The sequence below is a fragment of the Centropristis striata genome, chromosome 22 (assembly GCF_030273125.1).
Source record: "Centropristis striata isolate RG_2023a ecotype Rhode Island chromosome 22, C.striata_1.0, whole genome shotgun sequence".
Taxonomy (NCBI): domain Eukaryota; kingdom Metazoa; phylum Chordata; class Actinopteri; order Perciformes; family Serranidae; genus Centropristis; species Centropristis striata.
Window position 1 is genome coordinate 2,532,182 of NC_081538.1, and position 12,658 is coordinate 2,544,839.

At 39.5% G+C, this 12,658-nt stretch overlaps 1 protein-coding gene across 1 annotated transcript in view; it reads right to left on the minus strand.

The window, feature by feature from the left end:
* The window catches only part of cacna2d1a (calcium channel, voltage-dependent, alpha 2/delta subunit 1a), a 158,113-nt gene extending 154,373 nt beyond the window's left edge, over window positions 1-3,740 (minus strand). The window contains exon 1 of the mRNA XM_059325449.1: window positions 3,371-3,740. Within this exon, the coding sequence (XP_059181432.1) occupies window positions 3,371-3,450 (80 nt within the window). The 5' untranslated portion in view covers window positions 3,451-3,740. The remainder of the gene's footprint in view (window positions 1-3,370) is intronic.
* Window positions 3,741-12,658: the final 8,918 nt, after the last annotated feature.

Consider the following 12,658-nt stretch of genomic DNA (forward strand, 5'->3'; position numbering starts at 1 on the left):
CAAGTCTTATGACATCAGACTTTGCATTTCAGATTCGATGATGTTAATCATCTGCCTTCAGGCAACGAAGGAAAAGGAGAAAGAGACAAAGAGATACATAGGAAGCCGGACGACGGAAAGAAGACGGACAGAGGATGAACAGGACGGAAAAGGGAGAGCGATGAGGAAGATGGAGAGAAGGGATGGTGGGAGGGCTGAGAGAAAGAGAGGGGACATGGAGATCTGAAGCAGACAGATGCTGGCATCTGAGGTTAGGGATGGAGCCCAGAGATACAGTCACACTTCAAGCCATGAGACAGGGAGGTGAGAAAGAGAGACAGAAAAAAAAGAAAGGGAGATATGGCAATGCCAGTGTGCACATTCTGCATGCAAATTGGGGCTGTCCAAGTTGGTCAAATATGTCTCAATATTCCTTCTAAAAAAACGAACCTGGTCTCACAGGAATCCGTGAAATAGCCACGGATTTGCTTAACTCAAAATCCGTGGAATAGCCACGGAATCACTCAAATTTCCGTGAAACTGACACGGATTTCGCTACAATGCAAGTTAATGACAGTCATATCCCGTGGCTATTGGTTTGTTCCAAGTCACGTGACTTTCAAGGTCCCGGCGGTCAGAACAAAAAACATGGCGGACAGTTCTCTCATTTTTAGTGAAAAATCAATATTTTGACTTTGTTTCTGCATAAAAATGGATTTTGATCACATTTCTAGCGAGAAATATATGTTTTATTTTCTAAATATTCACTCAGTGAATGTACATAATCACTTTGTATGTTGGAATAGCCACGGGATATGACTGTCATTAACTTGCATTGTAGCGAAATCCGTGTCAGTTTCACGGAAATTTGAGTGATTCCGTGGCTATTCCACAGATTTTGAGTTAAGCAAATCCGTGGCTATTTCACGGATTCCTGTGAGACCATGTTGAAAAAAACATAGGTTTATGCCCATAAGAATGCAAACCAGTACAAGGACAGCCATAACTAAGCTACTTGTACTGGATGTCGATATTTATTTATTTATTTCAAGCTAAACATTCCTTTTAGAAGATCTACATACCTACAAATGACTAAATTAACAAATAAAACAATGTCCTGTGTGGTAAAACTTAATTTAAAGGCTCCATTGCTCTCTCTGCGCCTTGGTGCTAAAAGGAGAACCGTAGCAAGCTAATTAGCTAGCCGCTAAACCTAATGTTTCCTGCACAAACTAACAGCGTAGGGAACTTTCGCTTGGGAACCTTTTTTTTTTGGATTCAGCACCCATGAAATAAGTAAAGTAGGCCAGTTCCCGACTTGTAGCCATAAATGCTCCTCACTTTCACTTTTTGGACAATTCCGTCTAGACTATATTACCTACAGTATATTTCTCAGACATTCTTAAGCTTAAAATTTGATCTTTGGTCACAAAACACTGAGTGACTTAAGACCATGCACATCCACATCTCTGAATATCCTGAAGGGGAACACAGTGGGTCAGTCTCTCCATCCCTGCCCTTCTTGTTTCTCTGCTTCTCTCTGGGACTTTCACCTTGAGGAGTCAACATGAAGCTTGTCACTCAAAATCACCATCACCACAGAGTCCACAGAGTACGACTGTCTACACTTAAACACAGGGACACAGTGAAAATAGGAGGATTTTTTTTTTTTTTTCCAAAGCAAGAAATTGTCATTATTCCTGATGGCCAAGAAGCAGATGTCAAAATAGAGACTCGTGAGACGGCGACAGAGTGTTCTCTAGTTTGATTCTGGCATCGTCTTTTCCTGCAAATGAAGTTTTCCTAATTAAAAAGAAAAGCCCCTGCCAATCTTGTTGTGAATTTTAATATTGTTGTTTTTTTTTCCCAGCACACATTGCCAATTCCACTCAGTAAGTCAACTATGTCAGTGAAAGTGGGTCTGCAGCTCGCCAAGCCTGTGTGAATATCATGTACACAACCCACAGATCAATCCACTTAGTGCCCATGAAATATAGGGAGTGGGCAGGCCACTCTGCTAGTCTGACATCATTGTTCTCGGCCATTAGGCTGAGTGCCATCATGGCTCACCACCTCTCTAGGGGACCGTACTTTGGGCTGCATTCAAAACCAAATGCTGTAGTCCAGCCACCGCTAGAACCATCTGGAACATCTTAAACCTGTTGATTAAGTGTGAGATGCAGCATGGTAGCTGAAACAGGCCGACACACCTACACATTTGTTTCATTTAGGAGCTGTGGACATATCATCTGTTACATCTATTAATGTTGCACTATAAATACAGAGGTCAGGAGTCAGATTTAGACGGAGAATGATACCTCTACTTTATCTCAAGTTCATAACCCACCCAGCGGGTCAAGAAGAGCGTTTTTGGGAGAAATAAATACTGGCATAGTAAAGCTGAATCACTATCCTGTGTGTTGAAAATAAATACTTCCATATTCAGAGGGATAAAGTCGTTTAAGTTGTAGAAATTTCTTGAAATTGACAGACAATTGCAGATAATAACAAACCAATAGGTACTGTAATAAAACAAGTTTTCCAAGTGAAGTCTGGCCACAAATCTTACAAGTTGCCCAAATGATGTGCAAAAAAAATACATTTTAGTTTGAGTCCACTAATATTTAATTTAAGAGGAGCCACTGACTATTATTTCCATTCCTGAGTTTTCCATCCATTATTTTCTGTAATAGGCTAATCAATAAATCTGTCAATAAAAGGTGACCTTCTTATATTGTTTGTTTTGTCCTAAAATCCCAAAATATTCCATGTATTATCATTGACATTACTAGACAGAGAAAACTACCAGATATCCACATGTCAGAAGCTGGAACCAGTGAACCTTTATATCATCTTACTTGACAAAAATGGCATAAACTGTCAACTGTCTTTTACCACAAAATGAATCAGATTTATCCACAAAAAATATGGATGCATGACACACATTACGCCCGTTTGTGGTGATGCTACAGGAAAAGTTTGGGCAGCCCTGAGCCACATTCAGCCCCCAGCCCTCCTCCCTGGGGTGATTCATTTGACAGCACGCCACATGCCACCCTGCTGCAGCTGGCAACAAATGGACAGTAGCTTTAGATCTCATGTTTCACATGGTAAAGTTGTATCTGAAGTAATGTGCAATCATCATCACTTGGCAGGAAGGAAAGCGCTTTTTGCTTCTGCTGAGACGCTTAGAGGATAATGTTCCAGCAAACTGCCTTACAATTCGAATTGAAAGATATTTTAATAACTTTTATCTTTCAGTGAATAGCAGAGACATCAGGAAATGCATTTTTTACTGTGAAAGAAGCAAAGGCTGCAATTTCTCCCACACAGCAGCATATTATCCAAGACTTTTTCAAAAGCCAACAGGCTGTTATGAAGCTGTACTCACATCTGCGCTGTTGGGAATTCTCCGGTCGACACAGACGAAATGGTTGACAGGAGTAAAAGTAAGCAGACTGAGTAATCCATAGCTTTGTTTATTCCCCCGCAAGCAGGATCCAGACAGGAAGAAGATGCACACCAAAAAAAATGGGTTTCACAAATCCACAAACGCCGTGCGTACTTCTCAGCCAAACGCCTCACACCGCCATCGGTGCGCGTTTGGAAACAAATCTCATCTGGTATCTGTGTCCCCCCCACCGGTGGAGTTCAGCAGTGTGCTTTTTTTGGTTCAGCCGTGTGTGTGTATGTGTGTGACTGTTAAGTGAGGGTCTCAAACTGCGATAGGCTATTAGAGCAGATCTACAGCGTGTCAAAAAATAAAAGGAAAAAGGGGGAGGGCGCATTTAGATCCTCAGCTTGGCCGGCAGAGCGGTGCCTCTCCGCACACTGCAAAAAACATCATCAGCGCCGTTTAGCAGCTATGAGCGGTGTTACTGTTAAACACGTGGGAAAGTGATTTAAAGTGGGGGAGATCTTTAAATCATCCGTGCATTTTAATCATTTATGTGTGTCATTTTCTAGGATTACTTTGGGGATATCTGTCATTCTGTATTCTGCTTCATTTCAACAGATTTAAATTAATATTTCGGTGAAAATTCGGACAAAAGTGAGATAAAAGTCTAATCAAATCCACTGTTCAAATGTTCTTTTACAAGAAAAATACAAATAACACGGATGCTGAAGTGTGGATTACAGTTAATGGCATTTTTTACAGTGTGTGTTTGTGTGTGTGTGTTTGTGTTTCTGACGCACAAATGGGTTTCCGGGCGCCCTCTCTACCCACCACATGCACTAACAATTACGCATGGCTTTCTCTTCTTATCAAGCACCGGACACTTGGCACCAACACCGCCTCTCCACAGCCCGACACCATGCAGCCACCCTCCTGTTACTGCCCACACTTGTCATTCAGATTAATGGGCAGGTCTCATTTTATCATAAGGCAAACAACTACTAATAGAAGACATTTATGATTTGTTTTTGTTTTGTCTCCTCCCAGTGGCTTAAAATGCCCAGCAAAGAATCAGTCTAAGGCACTTGACAACCACAAAGAAACACAAAATGACTACAAAGAGACATAAAACAACCTCAACAAGTGACTATAAAGAGACAAAATAACTACAAAAGATGTAAAACAACTGCAAACAACCACATATTTTATGCAAAACAACCACAAAGAGACACAACATGACTACAAAGACACAGAACAAATACAAAGAGATGCAAAATAGCTACAAAGAGACCATCAAATGATTCAGAGCTACTACCACAAGGGGCAAAACAACCACAAAGAGATGCAAAGAGGCCACAAGGAGACTCAGAATGGGCAAACAACCACAGAGAGACACACAATGACTACAAAGAGACAAAACAAATACAAATAGATGCAAAACAGCTACAAAGAGACCACAAAAAGAATCAGTGCTACTACCAGAAGGGGCAAAAAAACACAAAGAGATGCATAATAACTACAAAGAGATGCAAAACAGCTTCAAACAACCACAAAGAGACACAACATGACTACAAAGAGACACAAAACAAATACAAATAGATGCATATCAGCTGCAAAGAGATCACAAGGAGACTCAGAATGGGTAAACAACCACAAAGAGAAACAAAATGACTACAAAGAGATGCAAAACAATGACAAAGAGACACAAAAAAAATACAAAGAGATTAAAAACAGCTGCAAAGAGGCCACAAAAATACTCACTATGAAAATGGGCAAAACAACTACAAAGAGACACACAACCACAGACAAAAAAAATAAGAATACAAAAAGACCAAAACGATGTGACACAAAATTACCACAAAACCACAGAGAGATGTATAATGACTACAAAGAGCTGCAAAACAGTCACAAAAAGAGGCTAAAAAACTATCGTCTATCTTGCTCCTATGTAGGAGATGCTCTAAATGCTTTATCTTTATAGTTCATAACACATTAATATGTCTCTTAGAATGGGCTTCATTCACCAGCTTTCACCTGCCAGAGTTGGCGTTTGAAGGGTTTTGTTCGTCCTCCTCTGCATTCTTGATAACAAGGACACGCCACAATCCAGGTGGGCTTCGAGTGCAGATGAGGACAATTCTGTGTTTTCAGGCCCTCAACCTGACTGTCTATATCAGATTCATCCAGACATCATCAGGAAAACACAATCCCCAACTAATAAAGACTCTGTTTTATTATGTATATCATTATAAGCCTTTATTTAATTTGCAACAGTGCAGTGCATCCACTTATGCAGAAATGTGATAATAAATTCCACTTGCTCCAAGGACTGTGGGAAATCTAATATGAAGTGACATTTTGCTTTGGCTAGGACAATCACCAAGGTAAATACCAGAAGAATATACTGTACTTTCTAATGAGTTTTCTCTGCAAAGCCCCTTGTCAGATACAAAACTAATCTCTGACTAATTTCCTCAGAGCTCCTCACTTATTACGGAGCCCCAAAGTTATTATTTCTGATCAGATTTTTCAGTCTGTGTGCTGTTGATGTCGATGAATGCATAAAAGTTGACTATGTGTGCAGACGAGGGTCAAAGCAGACAAACAAGGCTAAGTGTTGCTCACCTGCTATTATATGAACCATGCACGCAAATAGATTTACTGTGCAAATAGCCGACCATGTCCCCCCACTCGGGTTTCACTATAACTCATATAAAAGCTGCTCCTCCGGGACCTTTTGCCGGGCAGGGCTCGGAGGTGGGGAGAGGAGTGTTTACAGGGAAACAGTGAGGAGGCAGGGCGGAGAATATCAGCCAGGCAGAAAGATAGAGATGGTTTGGAAACACAAAATGACGACAAAGAGACATAAAACAACCTCAACAAGTGACTATAAAGAGACAAAAGAACTACAAAAGATGTAAAACAGCTGCAAACAACCACATATATATATATGCAAAACAACCACAAAGAGACACAACACCGCTACAAAGACACAAAACAAATACAAAGAGATGCAAAATAGCTACAAAGAGACCATCAAATGATTCAGAGCTACTACCAGAAGGGGCAAAACAACCACAAAGAGATGCAAAGTGACTACAAGGAGACACAACACAAATACAAATAGATGCAAATCAGCTGCAAAGAGGCCACAAGGAGACTCAAAATGGGCAAACAACCACAAAGAGACACACAATGACTACAAAGAGACAAAACAAATACAAATAGATGCAAAACAGCTACAAAGAGACCACAAAAAGAATCAGTGCTACTACCAGAAGGGGCAAAAGACACAAAGAGATGCAAAATGACTACAAAGAGATGCAAAACAGCTTCAAACAACCACAAAGAGACACAACATGACTACAAAGAGACACAAAACAAATACAAATAGATGCAAATCAGCTGCAAAGAGACCACAAGGAGACTCAGAATACATACTCAGAAATGTATATACACACCGCTTAACACACTTTAGTGAGGAAATTATCTGTTAATAAAATGCCACAAGCCTGTTTTTTAAAATACGATTAATTCTGAAGACGTTATTCTGGCAAAAGAGCAAAAGGCACCATGTGTTTCCACTAAATCCAACACCAATCCCTCATGCTGCCTGTGTTTTTGAGCCAGGCAAGCAAAAATGCAACACTCTCTTAAATAGGATTAAATGGGATTTTCACAGGGATTAGTTTGTTTTACAAAAGCTTCTCAAAAGCAGGAAATTCAGTTTGACTAAATACATCCCCATTCCCTTAAATGATCAGATTACTGACACCCAGTGTAGTTCTACGTAATGTTTAACCTTAAAGCTGCTATAATCAATAATTGTATGTCAACAATATATCAAAAGACAATGTATAATATTACTTATATACATATTTACTTATTTACACATTTATTTATATTTTGTTTGTACCAAGTGCAGTTCCTCTCAGCTCTCCTGAGCGTTTTAGCATCTTTTAGCTTTTGGTTTTGGTTTTACATCTCACAACTTTACCATTTTGGTTAATTCTCACCACTTATCAGTAAAATCCTTGGATAAACCCTTAATATGCAACTTGCCTAACAGTAAACAGTAGACAAAGTCAGCAACTAGCTGGTGAACAAAGAGAACCTCATAGCATCTAAAGAAATCAGATACTTTCTTCAGGAGTTGATGGAGAACAAATCAGAGCTAAAAGAAGAGTAAATTCACCTTGTTGTAGATTACACTGTGTTTTGGGCATACAAAAGCTGAAGCAACACGACCACAGGTAGTAGTTAGTTAGCAAGATAGAAGGGCAAATAAACAGTAAATCATTACAGCTTTCAGTGTGATGTGCACAGCAGCAATCTTAAATTTTACAACGTTGGATGGTTTACATAAAGCATGGGTGTCAAACTCTGGCCCGCGGGCCAAATTTGCCCCGCAGTGTAATTTTATTTGGCCCGCGAGGCAATACCAAATTATTATCTTATTATTGTACTATAAAAGCTGACCCGCCGGTATTATACGGCGAATTTACAGCTAATACTACAAATCCCACAATGCCCTGCTGTTGTTTTGGCGCGTCAATCAGGACAGGACCCAGAAACGCTCCTCTGTGACAGTCGTCATAGCAACCTCAAGCTAGAGCTGTCTCCCAGCTACCCCTTCACAAAAATGGAGAAAAGGCAGAATTTATTAACCTGTTGAAAAAGTTTATTTTGATATTTAAATCAGAAGGATGCAAATAGAAAAGAGGCATACGATTTTTATTTAATAAATTAATGACATTGATGTGTTTTTTATTTGAAATCTGCACTATTTAGTTATATATTGTATGTTTATAAGCGTTGCTGGTTCCATATTTAATGTTAAAGCAAAACATGTTTGGTATATATTAAAAGGTTTATTTGTTCAATGTTGGCCCGCGATTTTATTCAAGCTTTAAATTTTGGCCCATTGTGTATTTGAGTTTGACACCCCTGCTTTACATAAAGAGATGGTTTCTGCTCAGGTGCTCATCAGGTTCCCTCAGCCTGAAAGAACCAAGGTGATCTATGATCATGACCCACCAACTGAGCCTATCAGCAGGTGTAGAGCAGATTTTATTGCGCATGTGTTGTACCTCAATAATACGACACTATTTGACCCTGTGTCATCTCCTCTTTTTACCCTCCTTGCAAGTTTCCCAGTAATCCATGACAGTGAGCCAGCATGAACAATACCAAGACATTTTAACTACAATGTTATCAATTACATCTCTGCAACAGCATGCTAAGAAAGAAAAGTCTTAAATCCTTCAGGGTTTGCAATGGATTTGTAATGGGGCTTTTTATACTGTCTGTAAGTGTTATTATGCATACTGATCGTCCCTGTGCCAGTCAGCATCCTCAGTAAGTCTGCAAATAAATACCAGAATATAAAAGCAGTTAAACTGTCTACAATTGGACACAGAAACCAAAACCTTTTTTTTTTTCAATGGGCATTTTGGATGAAACTATGTTTAAAGGTTGTGTGGTTCTCAGTTATGCGGTACACTGCTCTTTTATTTGAACCTTTGGACCACTAAGGTACAGTTTGCTTCAGGTCATGTTTCCACAAAAGAGCAGCAAAAGAGGTCAAATCAAGAGTGCAAGTGTGTGTGTAATGGAAAGCGACAGAGGGGTTGACGTAAAGGTTGTGTTTCTGAGTGAATTAGGAATGTGTGTGTGCCTGGCAGGCAGCAGGTGTGGCCTCTATCACCGGCTCCCGACCCCACCCACCTGTCCAGGGAATTGCCCGGTTGCCGTCGCCTAGCAACCCCTTCACCGTCTCCACGCCGACTCCTCACGACCAAGCCACAAGGCTGTTGTTTTCCCAACCAGTGCGCACACATCGCTGTGTGAGTGTTCACAATGGGAGCAACACAGAGAGGGCAAAACAGCAGAGAAAAACACTCAGTAGAAGTGTTCTAACTAAGCTGCTGGCAAAATAAAGATGAGCTGGGCCTTTTTAAATTCAAAACACATGACTTTTCATTAATACCACCTGGCTGTTTTTTAGTATAAGATCCCATTTAGTGCCGACCTCATCCGTTATGCTATAAATAATCGGTTTCAAGCAGCCATCCTAAACTCTCATTTTATTACGAGTGCAGAAATGAAGAAGTGCTGCCGAGTAATAAGGTTTTATTTTAAAAAAGAAGCAGCTCATTAAAACACATTTGCGGGGCAAAAGCCTTTGCATTCTATTCAAATGACATTTGAAATGCACCCACGGCCATTTTTCACATCAAATTACACTTGAAAGTCAAGTAGAAAAAGTGTTTTCTTTTGGCCAACTTCAACAGTACATTTGTGATTGTGTCATCGTCTTTATGGTTAATTTTTAATGCTGACATCTGTGAAAAATGCAGGTTGTGAGCATTCAGAGAGCAGCCCAAGCATCATGACATGATACAATATGATGAAGCATCTGTCAAATGTGACTCTTGTCTGAAAATGTCACTGTCACATCCTCTCATATTTTTCACTATCTTGCAAGAAAAACACATTTATATGTACACAGCTGAGCCTTCACCAAAGTGGAGGAAAATTCAAGAAACTGCATTCATGCAAAAATATTAAATTATACTGTATTCCCGCCCCTCTTGTTTCCCCACAGGCTGCCGAGCACAATTCATTTATTAATTCTCTGTTACCCTGGTAACAAATTATTTCCAAGTTTAAAGTTTAATCGGCATCTCCCCCGCACAGTGTCTTCCTGGCAAAGATGGTCGGACATGTGGTTTATCTCCGTATAAGCTGACACCGATGTATTCTTCACTGTCAGATCCAATTGTAGTGAGGAAGAACATGAAAGACAGATGGAAAAACCATCCCTAAAGGAGATTTGGATGTGATTTAGGCGGATACAGTCGCAACATTTTGGGAAATCAAGATCAGTAGATCAATACCGCTCTCATATGTCTGTTAAATATGAAACTGCAGACAGAAGGCCGTTAGCTTAGCTTCACATAAAGACCGGCAGATATAAGTGAGCTTTAGAGAGGCTTTTTTTTCACTTTCAGACAGGACTTCCATTTTTTCCAGTTTTTGTGCTAAGCTAAATTAACTGACAGCTGCCTTTTGCTTCACAAGTAGCTGACAGAAATGAGAAATACCAAACTATTCAGGGTCATCTCTATGTTCCCCGGGTCCTATGTTCCTCACTCGGGGAACATAGGACCCTTTTTTAGAAAAAAAATTCCTATCTTCCCCTGTAGCAATACATACTGGGGAGCATAGGACCTGTTTTCTGAAAAGGGTCCTATGCTCCCCAATGTTGCAGGCTTTGGGTTAGGGTTAGCTTGAGACTTGCAGGTTTGCCACTCCTGACCTAATCTTTCCTTGTCTAGGTCTATTTTTTCAGGTCAATCGTACCATTGGCATTTGGAACATTGGCATGGCACCTATGAAGCAACTGCCAGCAACTGGTTAGCATAGCTTAGCATAAAGACTAGTAGAGAGAAACAGCTAGCCTGGCTACCAGCACCTCTTTAGCTCGCAAATTAACACATTATATGTTAAATGGTCCCATATGGAACTCCACAACATGTAGTTTTTTACACTTTAGATTTGGTATGGAGTGGAAGATTAATATCTTTGAAGAGGGACCGGCTAGCTGTTTGCCCTTGTTTCCAGTCTTTGTGCTACAGCTGCTAGCAGTAGCCTCATATCTACCTACCTGAGAGTGTGAATATTTGTATGAATATGAATCTTCTAACTCTAAGCAAGGGACAAAACAAGCTTATTTCCCAAAATGTAGAATTGTTGTAAATGTAAAGAGTTAAGCTACATATTTCCATGTTCCTTCATGACTGATCCTTAATCGCTGTTGGAAAAGACAAGCATCCCCATGCTTGTCTTTGACTGACCATCAGTAACAACATTTAGCTTTTGTAGGTCACTGCACCAAAAACCCCCTCTGTTTTCTTGCACCACAGTCTCCTCCTCGGTGACAGTCGACATGGTTGCGCCTTGTTGACTCAGTGAAAGAGAAGTGATGGCCAATGTGTATGATATGATGTCTGACTCGGGACAGGGGCAGCCTCAGTCCCCTCTGTGCACTGACTGATCACATTACTATTAGCCAAAGCTATTCTGTCAGGAGGAGAAGTTATGGCCCAGCGAAGGAGGGCCCCAGGCTGAAACAGGAATCTAGTGACAGGAAGCAGGCTTTAGGGGGGATCTAAGGTGATTGGACATGAAGGGTCTTAGCTGTCCTGTTCAATTCTTTTTTACTTATAAAATCTTGTTTCCTTCCTCTAAAATTAACTTTTTGATGTTGTACTTATCAGTGTCATCGGTTGTTGGACATTTTAATTCTCAGTGAAGGTTATTATAGTTAACGAAAACTAACGAACTGACGAAAACTAGAATTGAAAAAACATTTTCGTTAACTGAAATAAAAATAAAAATTATAGTTTTTAAAAAAACGATAACTAACTGAAACTGTATTGCGTGGTTACAAAACTAACTAAAACTAACTAAAATTATACTGAAAATGTCCTTAGTTTTCGTTTTTGTCAACTTTTTTCATTCATAATTCAGTGTTTCTATTTGAACATGCAACACATGGTGAATATGTTTACTGAGACTGGGATGTTTACACTCCAACCAAAATTCAAAACAGTTAATAACCTTATTGGGGCTGAGATGATAAACCAAAGGAAATAAAGGCAAAATTTATTATGACTTCATTGAATCTCGCACCCAACACATAGCCCATTACAAAAAAACTAAAACTAACACTAAAACTAATAAAAACTAAACTAAAACTAAGCATTTTCAAAAAATAAAAACTAAACTAAAACTAGAAAACTCACTCTTAAAACTAACTAAAACTAACTGAATTTGAAAACAAAAATTCACAACGAAATTAAAACTAAAACTAATGAAAAATCCAAAACTATTATAACCTTGAAGTGGAGTGAATGGTGTACAGAAATACACATAAAGTATGTAACAGGTGGCTCCAATGAGTGTCCTACTATTTATGTTACCAAAAGTACTATCTGTCACAAATGTATCCACTCTGCCCAAACTTCTTAATCTACTGCTTTATCTTTTGACATTTGCCAGGCATTAGTCACTGGTAAGTGACAACAGGTCCCAGTCTGTGTTTCGTCCATTTTACAGAACACTAAGAACAAATTTAGTCTAACAGGAAGAAAGCTCTGGTCATTAAATCAGTCCAGATGGTTTGTACTCTCCTGCTATCTAACAGGTCTCTCTGTAATTGTATTAAGATGTCAAATGGTTTGGTACATGTTATTCATCACTGCAGAGAAAAAAATA